This window comes from Artibeus jamaicensis, unplaced genomic scaffold (assembly GCF_021234435.1).
Source record: "Artibeus jamaicensis isolate MK-2021 breed Jamaican fruit bat unplaced genomic scaffold, CSHL_Jam_final contig_519, whole genome shotgun sequence".
In the NCBI taxonomy this organism is placed as follows: Eukaryota; Metazoa; Chordata; class Mammalia; order Chiroptera; family Phyllostomidae; genus Artibeus; species Artibeus jamaicensis.
Window position 1 is genome coordinate 21,854,924 of NW_026521871.1, and position 22,791 is coordinate 21,877,714.

General features: G+C 40.8%; 1 protein-coding gene across 10 annotated transcripts in view; it reads left to right on the forward strand.

Moving 5' to 3' along the window:
- TFDP2 (transcription factor Dp-2) overlaps positions 1 to 22,791 on the forward strand; it is a 158,217-nt gene that overhangs the window by 111,764 nt on the left and 23,662 nt on the right. For 6 of the 10 annotated variants that reach the window (XM_037139379.2, XM_037139380.2, XM_037139384.2 and 3 more), the window contains 3 exons: positions 8,676 to 8,779; positions 13,078 to 13,199; positions 14,564 to 14,611. In XM_037139379.2, the coding sequence (XP_036995274.1) occupies positions 8,676 to 8,779; positions 13,078 to 13,199; positions 14,564 to 14,611 (274 nt within the window). Of the gene's footprint in view, positions 1 to 6,666; positions 6,727 to 8,675; positions 8,780 to 13,077; positions 13,200 to 14,563; positions 14,612 to 22,791 lie in introns of those variants that run through there. The other 4 variants (XM_037139374.2, XM_053669140.1, XM_037139378.2 and 1 more) reach the window with 2 other exon arrangements.

Genomic DNA, 22,791 nt, shown 5'->3' on the forward strand with positions numbered 1-22,791 from the left:
CACTTCTCACATCAAATAATTTCAGGTTGAATCAAGGGGGTAAAATTCAAAATGAAGGAATTAAAGAATCAGAAGAAAACATGGGGGATATTTTATACCCTCTTAGCATATAATTAATGATAATTAATTTCAAAGAACAGCATATCCGGCTGGAAATAGCAAGCCTGGAAGATAAGTGAAACACGCACAGCATGTCCGGGTACAATGTGCGCCTCCAGGGTGGGGAGCAAGGATGCACTTGTGAGTAAATCGGACTTCCTTTGTTTCTGTGTTTAAACATATTCACAGACCCTCTTATGTATGACGTAAGAGTCATAAGAGGAAAGAACTGTAAAGTTGACTATGTTTTTTAAATGTGCACATAAAATCATATATGAAAGCAAAAGACAAATGTGAAATTGGTAAAAATATTTGCACTGGGTATAACAAAGGATATACTTACTCCTTCAGTATTTACAGAGGGTCTACCGATAAAAAAAACAATCACCCACAGCCAATAGAAAGATGGACATAACTCTCAGGAAGGAACATTTTGGTGACTTTTAAACAAAACAAGTCAGCCTTATTCATAATAAAACCGAAATAGCCACATCAGACACTACTTTTCACAGAAGTAAAATCTGATGACACACTGAGTTGGTAAGGATATGTGGGCATGGGCACTCCGTGCTCCGTGAAGGGGGTGCGAGTCAGTGCGGCCACTGTGTGTGTGTGTGTGTGTGTGTGTGTGTGTGTGTGTACACTCATTACAGTGTTATTTTTAGTAATAAAAGACTTTCCTTTTAAAGATGTTTGTAATACTTAATCCATTCCTAAGGGCTTAATAAATAATCTGCTCTAGGCATAAAAAGAAATAGTACGTAACTAACAAAGTAAATACTGAGGCAAACTACATATACAGGTATGGAAGCCATCTAAGATAAATACCTGTTATTAAGTGAGGAAAAAAGCAACATGCACACTGATACAGTACTCAGCCATACATGTAAGAGAAAAATACTTACGCATATATGTCTAGGTATGGCTGGAACGTTTCCGGAAGGTTATAAAGGAACTGGCACCAGTCGTTATCACTAGGGAAGCGAATGGTTAAGTGGTAGTTGGTGCTGGAAGGATGCTTAGTTTTCACTGTATGCTCTTGTCCCGTGAATTTATGTATTGGCTTCCATCAGATGTTCATTTGCTCATTCATTCATTCATTCACCCAACAAACACTCGTGGAACCCTGCTGTGTTTCGAGTACTGTGCTGGATGTTGGAGATGGAGCAATGAATGAGACAGCAGAGCCGCTGTCTTTGCAGAGCTTACCATTCTGAGAGTGGGTGGGCCGTGGGCAGCTACTAATTGCAGAAGCTGGTGAATATAAATGTGCAGCATGTCCATGGGAGGCATACCTCGTTTTATTGTGTTTAGTTTTATTGTGCTTCACAGATGTTACGGTTTGTTTGTTTTTTTACAAATTGAAGGCAAGACCCTCCACCAGCAAAAAGATTATAACTCACTTGCCTGCAGTATTCGCTCTATCACAGTGACGTAGAGTGGAACCCTCAGAATCTCTGAGGTATGCTTGTAATTGGTGAAAAAATCGTAGTAAGTTTGAGGAAGTGCTGGTACAGGCTGGTCAGGCATCTCTGACACAGTGATGGCTGAGCAGAGACTTGAAGGAAGCTGGGGAATGAGGCACAGATAAAAATACCTGGGGGAGGGGGTAGTTACAGGCCAAGGAAACTAAGGCCAGAGGCCACGAGCCATAAATTCTCTTAGCGTGTTTTGAGGAACAGCAAAGAAGGCTGTGATTGCCGTGGAGTGGAGGAGGGGGAGGGGGACAGGTGACGAGGTCAGAAACCAGTGCACAGGTGACAAAGAGCTCTCGGAAGTGGCGTGAGGAATGATGCTCAGACCAATTGACACACACCCCCACCCCCACCCCCCACTGACCAGGGCCTGGAGTTGACATTTACTGAGGCGCAGAGAGAGATGAAGGCTTCTGGGCGGGATGGAGAGCAGCCAGGAATCAGATTTTGGGTGTTAAGCTTGAGCTACTTAGTGAGCATCAAAACAGAGGTACAAGAAGTGACAGCTGGATATGTGGATTTGATGTTCAGGAGAGAGGTGTAATCTGGAGAAATACATGTGAGAGCCATCAGATCACCTAGTAAGGGGTTGACAGAGAAGAGTTGGAGGACGAAGCCAAGGGCCTTCCGAATGTTTCTGGAGAGGAGGGGCCGGGAGTTAGGAGAGCCAACAGAGGGTGGTAGTTCGGAGGCCAAGGGAAGAGTGTCTCGAAGGTGTGATTCTCTCTGCGGCAAAGGGGGCTGGTAGGTTAAAGGAGGTTGAAGACGGGAGTTGACTGTTGGACTTAACAACATGAAGATGGTCTTGACAGGAGCTATTTCGGTGAAGTGGGGGAGAAGTGGGAGCGGGTTAAAAAAAAAAAAAACAGCAGAGCCTTGGCTGTTGTAGCTCAGTGGATTGAGTGCGGGCCTGCGAACCGGACTATCGGCGGTTCAATTCCCAGTCAGGGCACATACCTGGGTTGCAGGCCAGTTCCCTGCAGGCCAGTTCCCAGCAGGGGATGGGAAAAAACGGCAGAGAAGTGGAGAGAGCAAATGTTGACAGACTTTGCGACTCTTGCTGTAGCGACGGGTTGGCCAGAGAGGGCGTGTTGCTGTTTCTCAGGTGGGAGAAGTAATGCCTGTTGCGTGCTGGTGAGAGTGATTCCGCAGGGAGGGGATGATGGCGGCGACTCAGGAGACTTGACAGGAACGGCAGCTTGAGGTATGTCATTTAGACAAATACACGAGCTACCTGTTTAAAGAATAAAAATGTCAGATACAGCTCCAATCGAGGTAACGGAAGAGGAAAAGCAAGAGGGCTGTATAATCTGTAGTTAGCCTCTTACTAATAAATGTGAAATTGTGTCGGTCACTTTCTCCCATCATTTTTTTAAAAATTAAGGTGTAATTTCTATGTATCTGGTAGAGTTACATTTGACAATCACATACCCTTCCACAATCTAGGTCAGGTTAGAACTTTTATTTGGGGCCGTAGGTTAGCTTGTCCTGTGCAGCTGGACCCCGTGCAGGCGGGATGTGCCACTGCTTCTGCTTCGACTTACTTACGAACCCATAAGATAGGCCTCTTCTATTCCTACAGTGAGTTTACTGATTTGGTTCTTCTAGGAGGATGTGATACAGGCATTAGTTAAGAAGGTTTTCCCGAAAACTAATTCTGGCAAAAAACAAAAATATTTCCCCCCGAAAATTAGTGCTGTGAAAAAATAATTTTACAATGGCATCATGTAGATAATCCACAGCTATTAGAATTTTGTTTTTCATTTTAATTGCACATATTGAACTGGAACTGGAAGGCTTCTGGGTGAAAGAATTTTTTGGTGTCTAGACAATTCTAATGGGAAGCAGAAAGATTTCATTTACTCAAGAAATTAAAATAAGATTTGAGCCAAAATGTTGTGCCTGCACCAAGATTTGGCATAAAGTTTTACCTTTTTCTTCCTAGTCACTTCCATAGCTGGGTGAGTGATCTCTTTCAGTTAATTCAGGGAATTTCAAGAACCAAGATCCAGGCAGATGTTTAAAGGTTTGTTTTTAATAAATGCATCAAGTGCCAGGAATTGGCTTCTGGACAGTATTGGACCCCTGTTGCCAAGAAGGTAGGAATTAAGGCCACGTACTTAAGAAAAGTTGTCCAGACTTGGTTTGATTTACTTTCATAACCTGGCTGGAATTTCGTGAGACTGGATGTTTGTAACCTATTTAAATATGTCCTTTTGAGTCAAAACCTTACATTTCTGCTGCTAGTTTATTCCATGAAAATAAACTGTCTAAAGACATATGGCTTTTATTTCTGAATATTACAATTATTGAAACCCCAATGGAGTCTCTTTAATTGCTTCTAAAACAGATTTTACTTTTACTAATTAAAAAAATACAGATACCTCATTTATAGATCATCTTGTTTCAGCAACTGTAGCTGATTGTCTCACTTTCCTTCTTTTTTCTTTAGAATGGCAGTAGCTTTTTAAATTATAAAACAAGTGCATGCATGTTTACAGAATGTTTTTTCAATAATAAAAAAGTATTAAAACAAAGTAAAACATTCCTCTAGCACACTCACCAGAGCTAACCTCTATTAAATTTTTTGCTATTTATCTTGCCAGACTTTTCACACATGTGTAAACTTGTATGTATATGTAGTTTTTAAGATAAATGGAATCATACTAATTATATTCTCCCTTTTTTACAGATTTTATTTGTTTAGTTTTAGAGAGAAGGAAAGAGGGAGAGGAATATTGATCGGTTGACTCTCATTCGTCCCCCCCACACACACACATACACACAGTGGGGACCTGGCCCACAACCCAGGCATGTGCTCTGACTGGGAATCGAACTGGTGACCCTTCCGATCACAGGCTGGTGCTCAATCCACCGAGTCACACCTGCCAGGGGTTATATACTCTTCTAATAAGAACATTTTTTTCATGGCAGTACATATGTGCATTTTGGGGGGGACTGTGTAATATTCCATTATATACATGTACCAAAAAATGTTTAAACATTTAAATTATTTCCAGGTTTTTGCTTCTATCCACAGTGCTGCAAACCTTGGTCGTGCGTGATTGTTCTATCTGCTTAGTGTATTAGCGTGCACATCCAGCCGAAGGCACGTCCATGGTTAATTGTGGTGTGGTGGAGGCCAGGGATCAGCTTCCTACCTGGGCAGTGGTGGACAGCTGAAAGGAAGGGTATTTGTTGAGGTAGAAAGAGGCTTTAAAATGTGTATAATTGTTCTTAAAGCACTTACTTAAAATTGTGTACTCTGACACACAGTTCCGTCACTCTTACTGCGCCGTTAGACCACCCACCCTCCAGAGAGGCTCTCCATTACGCCTGCGCCGACCTGAGCGTTTCAGCCCCTTGAGTGCAGGGGACAGTGCGCCTGCATTGAGTATCCGCGGTGCTCAGCGTTAGTATTTGACATACACATAACGTCGTGGGTGCCTAGTAAATCCTTTTTAAATGTACCAATTTTGCTACATCTTTTAGCATTTTTCCCTGACTGGTGTGGCTCAGGGGATTGAGTGCCGGCCTGTGAACCAAAGTGTCGCTGGTTCCATTCCAGTCAGGGCACCTGCCTGGGTTGTGGGCCAGGTTCCCAGTGGGAGGGCCCCCAGAGACGACCGCACATCGATGTTTCTCTCTTTCTCCCTCCCTTCCCCCTCTCTAAAAATAAATAAATAAAATCTGTTTAAAAAAAGTTAAGCACTTCTTTCATATGATCATTGGACATTTATATTTCTTCATGTAATCAGCTTATTTTTACACCGAGGTGTCATATATTGTTACTGATTTATAAGTGGGAAGTTAAGTAAATGAAAGTTTTAAAAATAGTAATCAAATGACGTATAATGTGTTGTGGATTTATTTACCAACTCCAAGATTTGTCTTTTAAATTATTGGGTCTTTTGCTTAGAAAATACCAGCACTGGTTTTTAGGTGGTCAGATCTGCCCATCTGCTTTCACTTTAAAGTTTCTAAATTCTGTAGCATGCTTGGAAGGGCCTTCCTCATCCCTGCATTATTTTTAAAAATGGTTTCATTTCTGCTAATACATTTAGGTTTTACTTTTCATACTTAAATATTGTATCTTTCTACAATGTATTTTTGTGCATGGTGAGAATTATTGATCTGCTTCTTAGCCAGTATCACATCATCCCAGCCACTGTAGCTATGCAGTGGTTCAGAAATCTGGTAAGCTGAAGCTCCCCTTTTCTCTGTTATTCCTCTTATTTTTCTCCCCCAATTTCCTGGCTGTTCTCTGCCTTTACGCTTCCACATAGAATCAATTCAACAAATTTATTAGGTTCCTTCTAAATTCTCTTGGATTAACTATACTATCCTGACAGGTCTGGCTATAATAATATTTAATAATAACATTCCAATGTTTAATTTTTATTTATTATTGTTCCAATTTTTTATATTCTTAATTTTTTTAGTGTTAGGTTTAAAATTAGAGTCAACCTGCTTTCGAACCTTAATTATCTTTTTTTTTGTTTGCTTTATGGTTTTTTGCAAGTCTTTGGCTTTCGCTTCTACCACAGTGTGTCAGAGATGGTCTCATCTTAATCATTCAGCAGGATTAAGGTCATTTTTCAAATCCATCTGAGAGCCAGACTTCCAGGGCCGCGCTCCTCCTCACACGGATCTGTGTTGTGTTCTCCTTCCTGGGGCCGAGTCCATGGCTCCTGTCTGTCCAGCACAGAGCTGTTTCTCCCCGAGAATCATCGCTTGTTATCCTCCAGTTTGGTAGATTCTTACACTAGTGGATAACCATCGTTAGGGAGTTTTGATAATAACCTTACAGTTTAACAGTTAATAAGGTAGGTTATTTATAAAAATCAGTTGCACAGTTACAGAGTAAGGAAACTTTATTTCCTAATACTGGTTGTTCAGTCATGTTTTAAAAACAATAAACAAAAATAAGGACCTAGTATTTAAATTGACTTCACACTTAGTGTAAGTCATGGTACCTGTTAAAAATTAAAAAAGCTATATTGTAGGCTGCATTACAGGAAGTCTGGCGTCCAGATTAGGAAAGGTCTATGCTAATCAGTTTTTATGGTTTCATGCACCAATTATTACCCAGGATCCAACCAGGTGCTGGGATGCAAAGCTGAGACACGGACCACCTACGGCAGAACTGCAAGTGAGTGATAATAGGCTTTATGAGAAGCTGGAAGAAGGGTGTCTGGGACCTAGACCACAGAGGCTGGGCACAGCTTTCGGGGAGGAGGCAACCCACAGAGCACAGGCAGCAGAGCTGGAGCCGAGGCCCTCACCAGCAGTGAGACCTAGTGCCAGTCTTTAGCCTCGCTCCACCTCAGTGTCTCCACGTGGACATTGAGGTCAGCGGTCATAGTTTCACACTGTTGTCCTGAGCCTTACTGAGATGATTCTAGAGCAGACGGTGGCACGTGGTAGTAACTCAGAAGGTGGTATGAAGTGTGAGGAGGGGGGAGTTGCCTCAGCAGAAGGAAAGGCGCACACCAAAGCCAGGGCATATTGAACCGGGGTCTTGCCGAAACTGCAGTATTTTGACTGGCGTGTGGGGTGCGTGTGGGGGAGCACAGCCGGAGGTGAAGCCGGGAAGCGAGCAGGGGCGCAATCTCCAGGCAGGAGCTTTGTGTCACATCCAGGAGTCTGAAAGGCATTTAGGAAGTGTCCTGGGGTCCTTGAAGGCCTTAAGCGTAAGGGGAGTGGCCAGAGGAGTCTCTCCAGTTGAAAGACTGGTTTGTTATCATGTGTGGAGGGGCTAGGAAAGCCATTTGAAGTAGGATATCCAGTTAGGGCAGTGGTGCCTAGCCCTGGCTCTGCGTTGGAAGCATCTGGAGAACTTTTTAACAGGCGGGTGCCCAAGTGGACTGCACCAATTCTATGACCAGCCCTGAGGGTAAGACCCAGACGATTTTAAAACGTGGGTATTGAGGGAAAACAACATACGACAGACAAATGGACAGAGGGAAACTGAAGGGGAGGAGCCACGGCGTTGTTGAAAACTCAGGAGACAGAGTACGGAACCCATGGCTGAGATCGAGGAGGAGTCAGGAGATGTAGAGCAGGCATGAAGGAAGGCATTTATGTGAGAATTTCCACTCAGAAATAAGTACAGATACGCGGGTGCATATCCATAAGTCCACAGGTTGAGGCAGAAGAGCTGTAACTGGGCCCAGTGGTCAGGTACCCTGACTGCAGGAGATGCCGGAGTCTGCTGGGAAATAGGAGGTGGGAGTGGAGCGGGCTCTGGGAGCTCTGGACCCGGCGTGTCAGCGGGCGGAGGCCAGAAGGACGTGTTTCTGGAGTCCTGCTCTTAAACCCCGGGTTCCCCCCAGAGTGTCAGCGTTGGTCCTTCACATGCTTCCTGGGTGATCTCTCCTTTGTTGTATCAGATTACGGTTACCTTCCTGGAGAAACATCCACAAACCAAAGATTGTCTGGAGCAGTTAATGTGGTGGTTCCAGAGATTACTGGCTGACTTATTTTTTTTTTGGGGGGGGTGGTGCTTTGATAGCTTAATTTAAAGTTTAAAGTGTCTAAATCACTTGAACACACTGTACAGGTGCCACAATTTCCAACATTATTAACCCAGGCAGAGTCCTATTTTTTTCTCGGTTGTAATAAAGCCTCAAAAAACTGCCAACTCGGTATTTTGAAAACATGTTAACTTTCAGTATAAAATATTTTGTATTTATACTATAAAGAAATTATGACACATTTTCCTTCATGCATTTTTTGTTCTATGATGTCTAATAAAGGCCTAACTGGATTGATTTCTCAACTCTGATGTAAACTGTGCTTTGCATTATGTATGTACTCTCTAAATATTTTTTCTCTACAAAAACCAGCTACATATCCAGTAGTTAGTTAATTATCAGGTAGACTAAACTATTTTATTTTACAGATTTCCCATTCAGCTGAACTAATTGTATTCACTGCAACAAAGCAGTCATGGGTATGGCTTTTCAGTAAGGCTTCTTGTTTATGATTTACTTGTAAGACAATTACAAATCACTTAAACCAAACTAGGATCAGGACCCTGGGGTTAGAGGTGGCCTTGATATCGCAGAACATTAACCCAGCGCTTTGATGCCATTTCAGGTAACATTTCATTTGTCGCATATCCAGTCTCCAGCACCAACTCACCAACCAAGATTTTACCGAAAACCTTAGGACCAATAAATGTGAATGTTGGACCCCAAATGGTAAGAAAATCACCCATCAATCTTAGAATTTGAAACCTTGCTTAGGTAAGACTAATATAAAGGATAATTGCACTGAAGGTAGTTGATCAGATTTCTAGTTAATTTCTTAATCAGTTTTTTAAGAAGTTTTGTTTTTATCTGAATGTAACTGATTAAATCCTGAGACAAAGAAGGCGTGTGCTCTTCTGTGTTTGATTTTCACGCATCTGACTACGGATTCTGGGTGTGTAGTAAGGCTTTTGCTCTGTCCGCAAGGCTTTTCTTGTTTGGTGAAAATTGATTTGAAATCTGTTGTGTTTTATAAACATAAATCTTCCCTTTTTTTCAAAAAGATTTTAAATCTTTCCCTTTTTTTGACCTAGAATCTCACATAAATTGAATATGACCCTTAGTTAATCTACATCTGGAGCTATTAGTCTGATATCTTTGATTTAAGGACATTTGGGGAGAAACAGCAATTCATTTAAATGCCAATTTATTTAAATCTTTAACAGTAAAAATAATGGATGAAAATGTGAAATTATTTAACTGTTTCTCTGACAGCATTTCATTAATTTTGTTAGAGCTTGAAGTGCATAGCACTTTAGAAAGCCTTATTTATCAGCACAGTTGCGTGTAACTACTCTAAAAACTGTGCCTAATTTCAATGGCTTCACCACCATCAGCAAACCTTTGTAAGCACTCGAACTGCAGCTCTTCGTGGTCAGTGCTTGCCCGTACTCATCATCGAAAGAGCAGTAAGGATAAAATTTGCCTGTAAGGTACAGTACTGAGGACTCTGTTCAACACAAAACTATTTACACAAAAAACACCTTTTAACCATACCTAATGGCTCCAGAAAGTCTCAGATTTTGAGACATTCCAGGCATGACATTTTTCCTGATTGCTTGAGGACTGTTAGTTATCTACAGAATCCAAGCCAAAGGCCTTGCACAATTTACTATAACTATGTGAAGAATGTAACCTCACTCCAAACCCTACAGAAACTTAAGCTTAGGTAAGTGTTTCCACTTCAAGGTGGTTCAGGGTGTATTTTCAAACTTTTGCTAGCATTGTGCTGCTCATCGGCCACTGCGGTAGGAACAAGTGAGATAGGGCACCTGACTTTAAAGTCTGTTTTTTGAAATGTGATTTCTATAAATCCCAAAAATAAAAAAACATACTCGAACTATTACAAGTTTGGCCCTTATAGTACTCCTCTGTTTTGAAATACTGTTTTCTGTTGTGGTATTTTAGTGATGCTCTGAGGTTTAAATTTCTCTTTTGGAAACATGTAATTTCTCTCCCCATTTTCCATTTGAACTGATGTACATGGAAGCCTTCACACACTTCAGTTCTGACGATGATGAGCAATTAGGTTGAATACTTACCCGATCACTGCTGCCCTCAGAATCAGCAAAAAAAAAAAAAAAGGTCATACAGAACAGAGACCTGGGGCTCTCCCTTCAACCAGTCTGGCCCGAGGCCTTGATGTGTCTCCCGAATTCTCAGGTGGTTTTCCAGTTCTTAGTCTTGGGCCAGAATCAGAGTTTCTGTTTTTTCTCCTAGTTGGTGCAGAACTCCAATCATAGCCCTTTCTTTCTTCTCCTCTTGCTTGCCTCTTTTGAACATTGTCCCTTTGCCTTCAATTTCTCATAATTAAAAAAAAAAATTTTGTTGCCCTGGCTGGTGTGGCTCAGTGGATTGAGCACGGGCCTGCGAACCACACAATCGCAGTTTGATTCCCAGTCAGTGCACATGCCTGGGTTGCAGGCCAGTTCCCAGTGAGGGACTCATGAGAGGCAACCATATGTTGATACTTCTCTCCTTCTTTCCTTCCCTTCTTCTCTAAATATAAATAAATAAAATCTTTAAAAAATTTGTTTAGTTAGAAATTCTTGAATAAAACCTCCCTCGTTTCCTTTTATAGCAAATTTAAATTTCGTGTCTCTTTGGAAGCCAAATCTTAATAGTAAATAGAAATTTCAAAAGTAACTTGAAAGAGAGAAAAACTTGGTTTTCGTGTTTATAGAAACTAGCAGTAACTGTTTTAGTTTAAGAAAATTGCCCTTTTCTTAAAGGTATCTGTATCTGTATGTGAGTGTATGTGTTTGTGAGTATATACATGAGTGTGTATATATATTGTATATGTATTGGAAATACTATTATGAGCATATATACATGAGTGTGTATATATATACACAAATATCTGTATATATATATATACACACATACACAGATATATGTGTAAAACTCATGTATGTTCTTATGATTATTTTAATATGGTTGAAACTGCATTTCTGATATTGAAAACTACAATTTTACGAAACCCTTTAATGTAACACTTTATAACTGTCTAGATCTTTTCCTTTCGGAATGCAGATGCCGCCTTGACTTTCTTCCTGTAGATGGCAGTGGTGCGTAAGACACACTGACTGAGGGCAGAAAATCTCTAGAACGAGGTTCAGTCGATGGCATGATTTTCATTGCCCAACTGTAACCTATTGTCTGAGAAACCACAATTACATTTACATTAAGGTTGTCTTTGTTTTGGGTTTTTTGGGGGGCGGTGGTGAACTTTAATATTCATTTTCCTTGATCAACTGAATATTAGAAGTAGTTACCTTGAATTATCACTCATTTTAATTTGGGATTTCACAATTAAATTTTATAAGCATGCCTGACTCACCACCTACAGAGGCGTCCTATATTCAGTGCTTGATCAGTTCTGTTGACTTTCCTTCAGTTTGTTTCTTAAGACTCACTGTCTGTCCTAGTTTAAAAACTCATTGCATCTCACATGAGCTTCCAACCTGTCTTTCCAATTCAAGTCTATCATCTCCAATGTGCTCATTCAGAAAATGTTTATTAAGAACTTGCTATGGCCCTGGCTGGTGTGACTCCGTGGATTGAGTGCCAACCGTAAACCAAAGGGTGGCCAGTTCAATTCCCAGTCAGGGCACATGCCTGGGTTGTGGGCCAGGTCCCCAGTAGGGGGCACATGAGAAGCAACCACGCATTGATGTTTCTCTCCTTTTCTTCCTCCCCTCTGCGCCTCTTAAAAATAGGTAAATAAAATTTTAAAACATAAGATGAAAATTAAAAAAATCAAAATATATGTCCATGTTGATGCCTTTCTCTCTTAATTGGAACACAAACAAAACCATACTATTATGAAAATTTTCCGAAGTATACAAAACAGAGCCCTCTGCCCAGCAACCCCTTCAACCATTTCAGCCATTATCCACATGAGGACAGTCTTGTTTCATTAGTACACCCATTCCCTGGACCATGCATGCCCTATTTTTTCTGTCTTTTTAAAAATATTTTATTTATTTATTTTTTGAGAGAGGGGAAGGGAAGGAGAAAGAGTGGGAGAGAAATATCAATGTATGGTTGCCTCTCACGCGTCCCCTGCTGGGAACTGGCCTGCAACCTGGGCATGTGCCCTGACTGGGAATCGAACCGCAATACTCTGGTTCGCAGGCCCGCACTCAATCCACTGAGCTATGCCAGCCAGGGCTGTTTTTTCTTTTTTTAATGAAAATACTTTTGAAGATTTTCTTAGAACATCAAATTGTTTTGTATTCATTATTATAAACGTTTGGGGGCGTGTTCTTCTTACTGATGAAAATTAGGAGACCTGGAAAGCAGTTTGGTAAGACATACCAAGGAACTTTTTGAAGTTTATGTCCTCAGCTCCATTCACCCCTTTCCTGGTGTCTTACCTTGGAAAATAGAAAGTAAGGCCAAGATCATTGTACAAAAATATTTATCACAGCACTTTGTATAATATTGAATAATTGGAATATCCATACATATCTAATAGGGAATAGTAAATTTACACAATGGAACGTAATATGTCTTTGAAGAAAATTTCATAACAGGAGGAAATAAATGCTCTTGAAAAAAGATAAAATTGCATCTGTATAATAATTCAAAATGTATCCTGTCTTTGCATGTATTTTGGACTGTGAAGATCTGATTACCCCAGTTCTAGTAAATCAAGCTTGACTGGAATTAGGTTCTGTAATTTCAAAGGAAGCTTTTCATTTTTCTGATTTTTAAAGCATTGTCAGTTGCCAGCCTAGTCCTTCCAGATTGCTCTTCACTTGCTGAAACCTGCGCCGAGGCCTCATGTTGGTGCTCAGGCACTGAGCTTTGATTCATACAAAGGGATCAGAGCTATTGCTCATGATTTAGATGATTGATATTAAGTGCATTTTCCTCCTGGTATGTGGGTTAGCAGTCAACATTATTTTGTGCCTGCAGGCTTTCCTTAATAACTAACAGTGTTATTTTCTTTGTCCAACGTACAGATTATAAGCACACCCCAGAGACTAGCCAGTTCCGGAAGTGTTCTGATCGGGAGCCCGTACACCCCTGCACCGGCGATGGTCACGCAGACACACATAGCAGAAGCCACGGGCTGGGTCCCGAGGTGAGAGTGCCGGTACAAGTTACCATTCGTAAAACTTTTTTTAAAAAAGCTCTAACGTTTTTCCTCACCACCATGTCTTCTCCTCTTCTCATTTTATATTAGTCTAGTTTTTAAAGACCAATGTGTTTCCTTTAAAATCACCTGTTTTATTTCACTTCATATCTTAGATATAAACCATTTATGGAGCAACCATTTTACAAGAGAGAAAAAGAGTATAATAACTTGTGCCTGAATCTTCTGACTTTTTTCAGCCCTGAAAGAGAACTTACTTAGCTGCTTTGAAGACATCAAAACTTTATTTCATATTGTTTTAACAAACATAAGAAAAGATACATTAAGTGTTGGCTATATTCAGAATTTCTTCTATGAATTACTTCTTTAAAAACTGGAAAATTAACTAAAGAAAAGAGGCCAAATATATGTAACTTCCACTGAGTTTCCCCTCGGATGTTTTGAAACACTGGGCAGTGAAGTCAGTGGTAGCAAACCTTCACACGTTTCGTCTTCGCCTGTAACACACCCTTCCCCAACCTTTTCCCACTACTTATTTTAACACCTCTTGTTTCCATAAAAGAAAAAGACAGTAAAATTAATGACTCAAAATTTCATTGTCACTTAAGAAGTGATTTAGATTGTTATTCAAATGCTTCACTACTAGTTCTATCTTTGACTTAGAACTGTGAGGTCTGGCCACCAGACAATAAATCTCGGTTGAGTAAAAATCTCCTTGCTTCAAGAATATTGAATGAATTAATGAAATAATCCTGGCAAAGTGTTTTGAGCCATATACATGTTCATACACCTATACACACGCACGCACACTGGCAGAAGAGTTTCATGTGTATTCATACTTTTCCATCATCGGATGAGAGGAATAGCAGACTCACCTGTACTTCCATGGCCTTGGTCCAGTATTTCTGAGGACTCTCGTGTGGGTGCGAGAGTCACTGGATTTCTGCACAGCCCTGGGAGCTTACGGGGTGGAAGCCGTGCGTGTGCCAGTGGGGTTGGCCGGCTCTGGAGATGACCGGGGTTTGAGTGTTTTCAGGCCCCGCTGAGCTTTATGTTGGGGGTGGTGTGACAGTCAGTCATCCCGGAGCACGTGAAGCTTTTCTGCGCCTTATCCTTTGTAAATCTGCAGTGTTTTCTTCCTTAAAGATTCACTGAACCCATTTCCAACTGGGTTGTTATGTGATTTCTTGGTTCTTTGATAAAATTTAAGTTTTTATCTTATTTCTATTATATCTTTAATGATTAGTTTTTGTGTTTGGTTATATTTATTGTAGAATTAGATTATGATAAGTTATTCATGAAATAAAGTAGTGGTTATATGTGTTCTTTTTATGCTTTTTTTTTCTTTTTAGTGATAGAAAACGGGCTAGAGAATTTATAGACTCTGATTTTTCAGAAAGGTGAGTATCAGTGTGAGTATTTTGTTTTGGACATGATACTGCGCAGAGAGGTTTAGTGTCCAGACTCTGCGTTGGTTTAAGTTAGTGAGATGTTTTTATTCCCATAACTTGGACTTTATTGAGTTTACTGGTTTTTCATACCACATTATTTATTTTATCTGTATGCTTTCAAGAGAAATTATCCTGTGATGATTAGCCATCAGTAATATGTCATTTAGCTTCCTTCCTCCTTTTGGGAGAAGAAGCTGTCTACCAAAGTGAATACTCCACTTTGACCTGCCCAAACTTTTTACAAACAAGTTTTACCGAACACATTTAAAGATCATAGTAAATTCTTACTTTCTTAAATAATACATCAAGTACAGTGTAACCATTCCTTAGACTGGTAGGACTGGTTCTCCATTCTCAGTGTGTATCAGGCTCACCTGTGGTCTGTTGAGAAACTATAAATGGCTACCTACCAAGCATGAAACTCCAGAATTGAAAATGGCCACTTTCTGGTCATTTGGGGTTTTTCCCCCCAAGATTTTATTTATTTATTTATTTTTAATTTTTTAGAGAGAGAGGGGAAAGAGGGAGAGAAACATCAATGTTTTGTTGCCTCTTGAGCACCCCCTACTGGGGATCTGGCCCACAACCCAGGCATGTGCCCTGCCTGGGAATTGAACCAGTGACGCTTTGGTTCTCAGGCTGGCACTCAGTGCAGTGAGCCACATCAGCCAGGGCACTTTCTGGTCATTATTGAACTTAAGTTCAGTATTCTGTGCAAGTCACTGTACTAGGTACAACATGAATGTTGCACTGTTAAAGTAAGATGCCTGTTCTTAGAGGCAGTTGAATTCTGTATGATTATTACAGTTTTAAATAAAACCTTGCCAGTTATGATTGTAAATTTTATTTTTGATGATAAGGTTTTGTAATTCATTTTTTCAGTGGCATTTCAGTGTCCTTTCTCCTGTTAGGCCATCTGCTCTCAATATAATAGTTTTCTGTCTTTTACGTTTTCTAGTCTGCTGTCTCCGACTTGCTGGGCACCGAGAAACTCCATGGCTCGTTGTGTTAGAATCCAGCCTCACATAAAAGCGAATGGGCTCTGAGTGAGCGCCTTGGGCTGTGCATTTTAAAAGTGTGGATCTTGTATTGGCACAGCTCCGCCTTAGTTTCTTGGTGACCTCTGCTGCTTGCTTCTTGGTTCTTAACTGTTTTGAACACACGGTCATTTCTGAGGAACTGCTGTTATCATATAGAAATATATGACAAAAGGTTCTTTTCTCTCTAATGGAAATTATACTTCCCATCTCATACCGGTCTTTGTGTTTATCCCAGGAAAGGGTAGGAGTGTAAGTTCTACGGATGCATTTAATGTGGGAGGCCTTAAAATAGAACTCTTCATTAGTTACAATTGTTGGCACCTGTGTACCGCAAACAGCATAAAACTAAGATTCTCTTTACTTTCTCCTTCATAAGAAAAAGGTCTCCAAAACTCACATTAAAAGTGCTATTTTAAATTTGTTCGTATAACCATTGATTCACATTTGTCTTTCTGCATCTGGTTCAGTGGCTTTTTTTTTGCTAATGGTTTTTATTATTCTCTTTTTGTTTTTTAGTATAACTTTTGTGTAATGAGTCCATCTCTCCAATCAAACCACAAAAATAACTACATGTGGTTTTTATTGTTGTTACAAATGTTTATTTTCCTCCAAACTTATCATATTTTCCTATAGTACTAAAGGGAAAAGGCTTCATTTCCCTCCCCTGAAGTGCTCAGGTTAAAAAAGCCAGCCCTCAACCACAGACTGGTCTTCATTTATTTTTTCAGCGTCTCATATGCAGATTTTAGTGTGATATGTAAATGTTTGTATGGGTTTTCCTCAGGGGTTCGTGCATCAACACGTGTAGTATGTACGGCTTTTTATCCCCCTCTGACACTGGACAGTAGAGCTTGAGGCGCGCTTTACCCAGCTGTGCCCTGGTGAAGGGCCTTTGCAAAAGCAAGTCGGTTTCTGAAGATCTCCTTTGGTGGGCGCAGTCCCCCGAGAGGGTCTCATCAGTTTTTCCCTGTAGTCCGAGCCCCTGGGCTTCTGTTCACAGACTTCACAGAGTTTGTGGCAGAAGGAGCTGTGAACACTCCCTTTCTGGTCTTGCACGGGCCTTTGACCCTGGAAGATGTTCGCTCACTTTCTCTTCTTACCTGTGAACAGAATCTGGTGGTGTCTTCTGGTGGCATCTTTTCCAAATAGGTCTGCTTTCGCTTTGGTGCTTAATATTTTTTTTCTGTTGGAATTCTGCTAAAATTTTATCTGTGATAAACTAATGTAAAGTTCAACTATAACCTAATAATCATCAAAATCTGTATAGTTAATATCTACTGCTTAATGACATCTATGAAGTTTGTTCATCCAACGCATATTTTGAAGATCTGTTCAGGGTTGCTGTGTTCTAGGCACTGGAGAGAATAATAAGTAAGAGAGAACATTCTGCCCTTAAAGAGTCGATACAGGGTGGACCCTAAACAAGACCGCTGTGGACTGGGATGGGTGGTGTGGGAAAATAAAAGGGAGTTTGGCGCTACTGGCAGCACGGGGGCTACCTCAGAGCAAGCCTCTCTAAGGAGGAAACATTTGAATGCAGAACAGTGGGGCCTGTAAATAGCCTGCCCGTGTGCGGGAGCCGGGGGTTCCATGCAGAGGGCGTGGCAAATGCAAAACTAAACGAGGAACCAGGTTGATGTGGCGGGGGAAGCACAGTGGCTTGGAGACGGTAAGAAAGGCAGCGTGTGCGAGCTGTGGGTGGAGAGGCAGGCAGCGGTTGGATCGTGAAGGGCCCTGTCGGTCACAGTAAGGAGTTGGGTGGTTATTTTTAGGGAGGGTTTTAACAAGAGAAATGACGCGATGAATTTACGCTGGCCACTGGAATGGACCCTAAGGAGGTAACAGAAGCAGGGAAGTCTGTTAGAAGGCTGTTATTGTAGTGGGGGCAGTGGCTGGTAGTGGAGATGGAAAAAAATGAATGAATTTTGGAGGTAGAACCAACAGGGTTTATTAACAGATTTAGTGGACGAAAGGCAGCAATAAAGGATGGGGTTGTTTGTTTGTTTTTTGCATGAATAGCTGGGTAAGTATTGATGCCATTTACATTTATTGTTGTTAGTGGTTTGGGGAGGGATTGAGTTTTGTTTTAGACATATGTTCAAGGAGTTTCTTAGTTATATAAATACTAATATATGCATAGATAAGTAGTGCACCAGCATGTAAATGGCCTTTAGCCCTGGTGACATGCCCAAGGCGGGGGAGAGTAAAGGTCCTTCAGGAACCAACGTGTGGTTTCTGTCTGGAGTCCTCCCGCCACCCTCTAGCCACACACGCAGTGGTGTGTGTTTACAGGAAAGTGAGGGCTTTTTCTAAATTACTTTATCAAATTACTAAATTGCCTTGCCGATTTAAACATTCCGGTCGGCTCCATTTTAATGAGAAATAAGATATTTATTATATATAATTTATTAAGACAGAATACATTTATTACAACTTATACCTGGGGTATACTGTTTTATACTACAAAGTTTAGTTTTATATTACTTTTGTAAATAAAAATAAATTATTATTAGGAAATATAAAAAGATAATTGTTGTGAATTCTAGTTAAGGGCCTGGAAAGAAATGCTTTTTCTTTTATTCTTTGGGCACAATTCTCTTGAATACTTAAAATTAAATTATTGTGAAAATGTAACATGCTTTTTAAACTGTACTTTATTGTTCATTTTATTTCTTGTTTTTTAATCTCTCAGTTGGTCTTATGTGGTAAAGAATGCTTCCTGCTGGTTTTTTGGTTTGATTTATGGTCCTAGTGTTTGCATCCTGCAGCCAAATTTGGTGTCGTTTAGAAAGCGGGTCTTGGGGTCTCAACGAGCTCAAGTTCTACAGAAGTGTCTGAGCTACCTGTTTGAGATTTAGATAGGAAGGCTTCAGTTAGGGATGATAAACTGAACACCGTGCTTATACCTCCACCCCTAAAATCCTGTTGACATTTTCATGTAGAAATAATAAAAGGAAACACATCTCAAAGTGCTGTAGAAAGTGGTAGAGATAATGGATTTGTCCAGTTGGAAGATGAAAACTAGAGTGATTATAATGAAAGACAGATGAAGTAGAGGCATCCACATCTCAGCATAGGCACAGAAGTCAGAATTGGAGATGGAGGCCGTTCTCCCACGCACCGACACGGAGGGGCTCAGGCTTAGAGTTGACAGGTATAAAAAGCAAGGATGAATTGGCGGAGGACGTAATGAGGGCGACGAAGAGAAAAAAAACCCACGGGGCACCGGGGCCCACTAAACCCGCCCAACCCTGCACGTCCCCTCGTACTTCCCATCTCGTCCCCACACAAAGAAATCAGACCAAAGGCAGTTCTTCAGGCGGAAGCTCGGACAGTCAGCTGCAGGGAAACCGGTCCCCTGCCTTGCTCGAATTTGCAGTGACTGGCCTCTTTCATTTAGCTTGATCTCAAGGTTCATCCGTGGGGTGGCATAAATTAGAACTTCATTCCTTTTTATTCCTGAATAATGTTTCACTTGTGGCCACATCACATTTTGTCTGTTTGGACATTTGGGTTGTTTCTACTTTTTGGCTGGTGCGAATGATGCTACTATAAACATTTGTGGACAAGTTTTTGTATGGATAAAGTTTGTATTTTCCTTGTATGGAATGGCATTGCTGGGTCATGTGGCGGCTCTTTGGCCCTTTGACTGACTGCCAGACTGTTTTCCAGAGCCGTGGTACCGATCCGCGTGCTCACCAGCAGATGGCTCCGGCCTCTCTGCATCTGCCGGCCCTTCTCTGCCTGTTACGTCAGCGTATTTCATCAGGGTTTGGATTTCCGATTCCCTAATGGCTGCTGATATTAAGCAATTTTTCATGTGCTTATTGGCCATTGTACGGCCTCTCTGACCAGTATCTGTTCAGGTCCATTGGGTTGTCATTTTATTATTGAGTTGTAAGAGTTTTGTTTTGTTTTGTTAATGTACTATAAACACAGGACACTTACCAGACACATGGTTTGTAAAAAACCTCTGTTTTGTGGGTTGGCTTTTCATCTCCTTGATGGTGTCCTTGGAAGCACAAAGGGTCTTAATTTTGGGTGTGTTTAAGCTATCTGGGTTTTTTTTCTTGTATTACTTATACTCTTGGTGTCATACTAAAGAAAAACTGCCAAATCCAAGATCACGAGGACATATGCCTATATATTTGTTTTCTGAGAGTTTTGTAGTTTTTGTTCTTGCATTTACATCTTCAAAGCCTTTTGAGTTAATTTTCATAACATGTGACATTTTAAGGTTAATTTGTCTACTGTAACCCAAAAGCATATAGATGTGTGAAAATATAGGCATTTTTGACATTTATTTTTGTAAAATTTTTACAACCATTTTAATTTTTTAAACAAGTCGTGTTAAGTTTATTTAAAATTACTAGCTAAACTAGAAAAGTAAATTTTGTATTATTTTAAACTCTTACTTTATGATGGTTAAATAAGCATCCCTGAACTGTTTTTGTCAGGAAAAGGCACACCTTTTCTTCTGGGTGTGGCAGCAGTCATAATAAACGAGATGTGACAGTGGAGGTGATTTAAAGAATGAAATACAGACTTTTTATTTATTTTGTTTAGGAACATGACCCCTTTTATATTGAGTTTGATGTTTTCACCATAATTAATGATGAACTGCTAAAACCACAGCATCTTATTTTATAGAGATATACTGGCTAATGAAGCCATAAACCCATCCACATTTAAGCAAAAAGACAACAGACATAAATAAGTTCTAACACTGAGAGAATAAACCACTGTACATGTCACCACCCTCCATCTGCAGAACTCTCTGGCCACCCCATCCAGAACCTCTGGGGACCATTCAGCAGTAGCTCCCCGCTTCCCCCCGGTCTGGGGACCGTTGGCTTCCTGTCTCTGGGATGTTGACTCTTCCAGGCAGAGGAACCAGCCATACAGCACTTACCCTTTCCTGCCCGGCTTATTGCACTACAGGTCTTCAGGAGTCACTCGTATTGTAGTTTGTTTCAGAATTTCATTCTTTTTTAAGGCTGAGTAACATTGCATTGTATGTACTGTATGTACCACATTCTGTTTTACCTGTTCATCTGCCAGTGGGCATTTGGATTGTTTCCACCTTTTGGCCATTGTGAATATCGCTGCTGTGAATGTGGACACGCAGGTGTCTCTAGGACTCCCTACTTCCAGTTCCTTCAGGTAGAGACCCAGAAGTGGATTTGCTGGGTCCCATGGGAATTCCATGTTCACGTTTCTGAGGAACCACCCTAATATTTTCTACACCCTTTTCCATTCTCACCAGCAGTGCACAGGATTCCAGTTTCTCCACATCCTCACAACACTTCCTGCTTTCGTGTTTGTTTTTGAGTTTGATGGTAGCAACCTAATGGGTGTGAGTGGTATGCCACTGTGGTTTTGATTTGCATTTCCCTGGTGGTGGTGACGTTGAGCATCTTTTCATGTGCTTGTTGACCATTTGCACCTTTTTTGGAGAATGTCTACTCAATTCTTTTATCTTGTTTTTTGTTTGTTTTTTTGTTTTGGTTGTTAGGTTTAATTGAATTATTTATGTAGCCTTTTACCTTTTATTATTATTTTTTTAACTAGTGTCAATGTTCCCTTAATTTCCAAAGAAGTTTTTATAGAATGTGTTGCTGTGACCAAATCAGGTACTAGCTGCTCTAACTACTATTGAATTTTAATACAGATTTTGGCACGTGCTCTACCAGACTTTCAAAAAACAAGCCTAATTTCTTGATTTAACCACTGTTGAGTGGTATCCTTCAGTTTTGCATTGGTTGTGAAAATTCTGGAGCTCGAGAAGAGGACAGACAGCTCCTAGGCTGCACCAGTGCTCTCTGCACGCTGTCCATTCAGTCCTCGCCATGGCCCTGTGGGGCTGAAACCCGTGTCCCCATTTTTTGGATGGGTGAAGACTGTGAGTCGGAGTTAAATGAAGTAAACTGCTCAAAATGTATAACTACTGAATACTTTGCCAATGTTGATCTTTAACCACAGTTCTCCTCAAGTTTATTATAAATTCATGCACTGAACTCATGTTATAAAACTCTTACGTGTAGTCTTGTCTTTATGTTTCAGGAGTGTGTTCTTCAGCATTTAAAGTCTAGTTTTGCTTATTTAGAGACTGTGTTTAGTGTTCTCTTAAAATATTATCCATGTGTGACTGTGAAGGATAAATTACCCAAGCGGTCACCCGAAACTACCCTGTGATTATTTTATGACTTTTTTCTAAAAAGACTAGAATTACATGAAAAACAACAGCCTGTTTTGCCCCTGGCTTTGAGTATATAAACACTGAGTTAAGAATTTTATTTACTTTAAGCCATTAGCCAGTTTTTAGCATAAATATAAAACCCCATACACAACATATTTGCTTCCAAATAACTCCTGTGCTCCTATTTTTAGCAGTTCTTATTTTTGCCACCTGAGTTGTACTAATGATGTGAACTCATGTGTGAGCAGCCGTGTGTATCTCAATGTGCCAAGTTCAGGGTGAGTCAGCGTGGAATGGGCCTTGCGAGGAAACCTATAGCAAGTGGGAATTGGCCAGTTCTTTCCCAAAGTGAAATTACTTAGAACACTGACTGGCACTTACCTAGCATTCAGGAAGCATTGACTATTTACCACCATGACCAGCAGCAGTTTTAAACCAAATAGGGATGTGATCGGGTTTATTAGAAAGATCCCTGTAATGGCCGTATGGAGGGGGGATTGGAATGCCCCTGGACAGCACGAGGGAGAGAGCAGTTTCAGGGCCTCACTGCAGTCCGAGAGCGGTGTGAGGCCCTGAACTGGGGCAGTGAATTAGGCTTGACAGAATTAGATTAATCAGGTAGAAAGGGAATAAGAAGAGCACTGGGGGAATCTGGTGTGCTGGCTCGGTGATTGGATTAGATGGGTGGTTGTCGCCCAGCCCTTGTAGATAAGAGCGACAGTAGGTTGTGGAGTTGGGTGTCGTACAGGGTGGGTCTCCTTTGTGTTAACACAGTGGTGTCGTGTGTAGGGGTCCTTCCTGGGAAGGCTGGGCCGAGTGTAGGGAACTGGGAGGCCAAGGACTAAACCTGAGTAAACAGAGATATGCTTGAGCTGTCGTTTCTTTTCTTT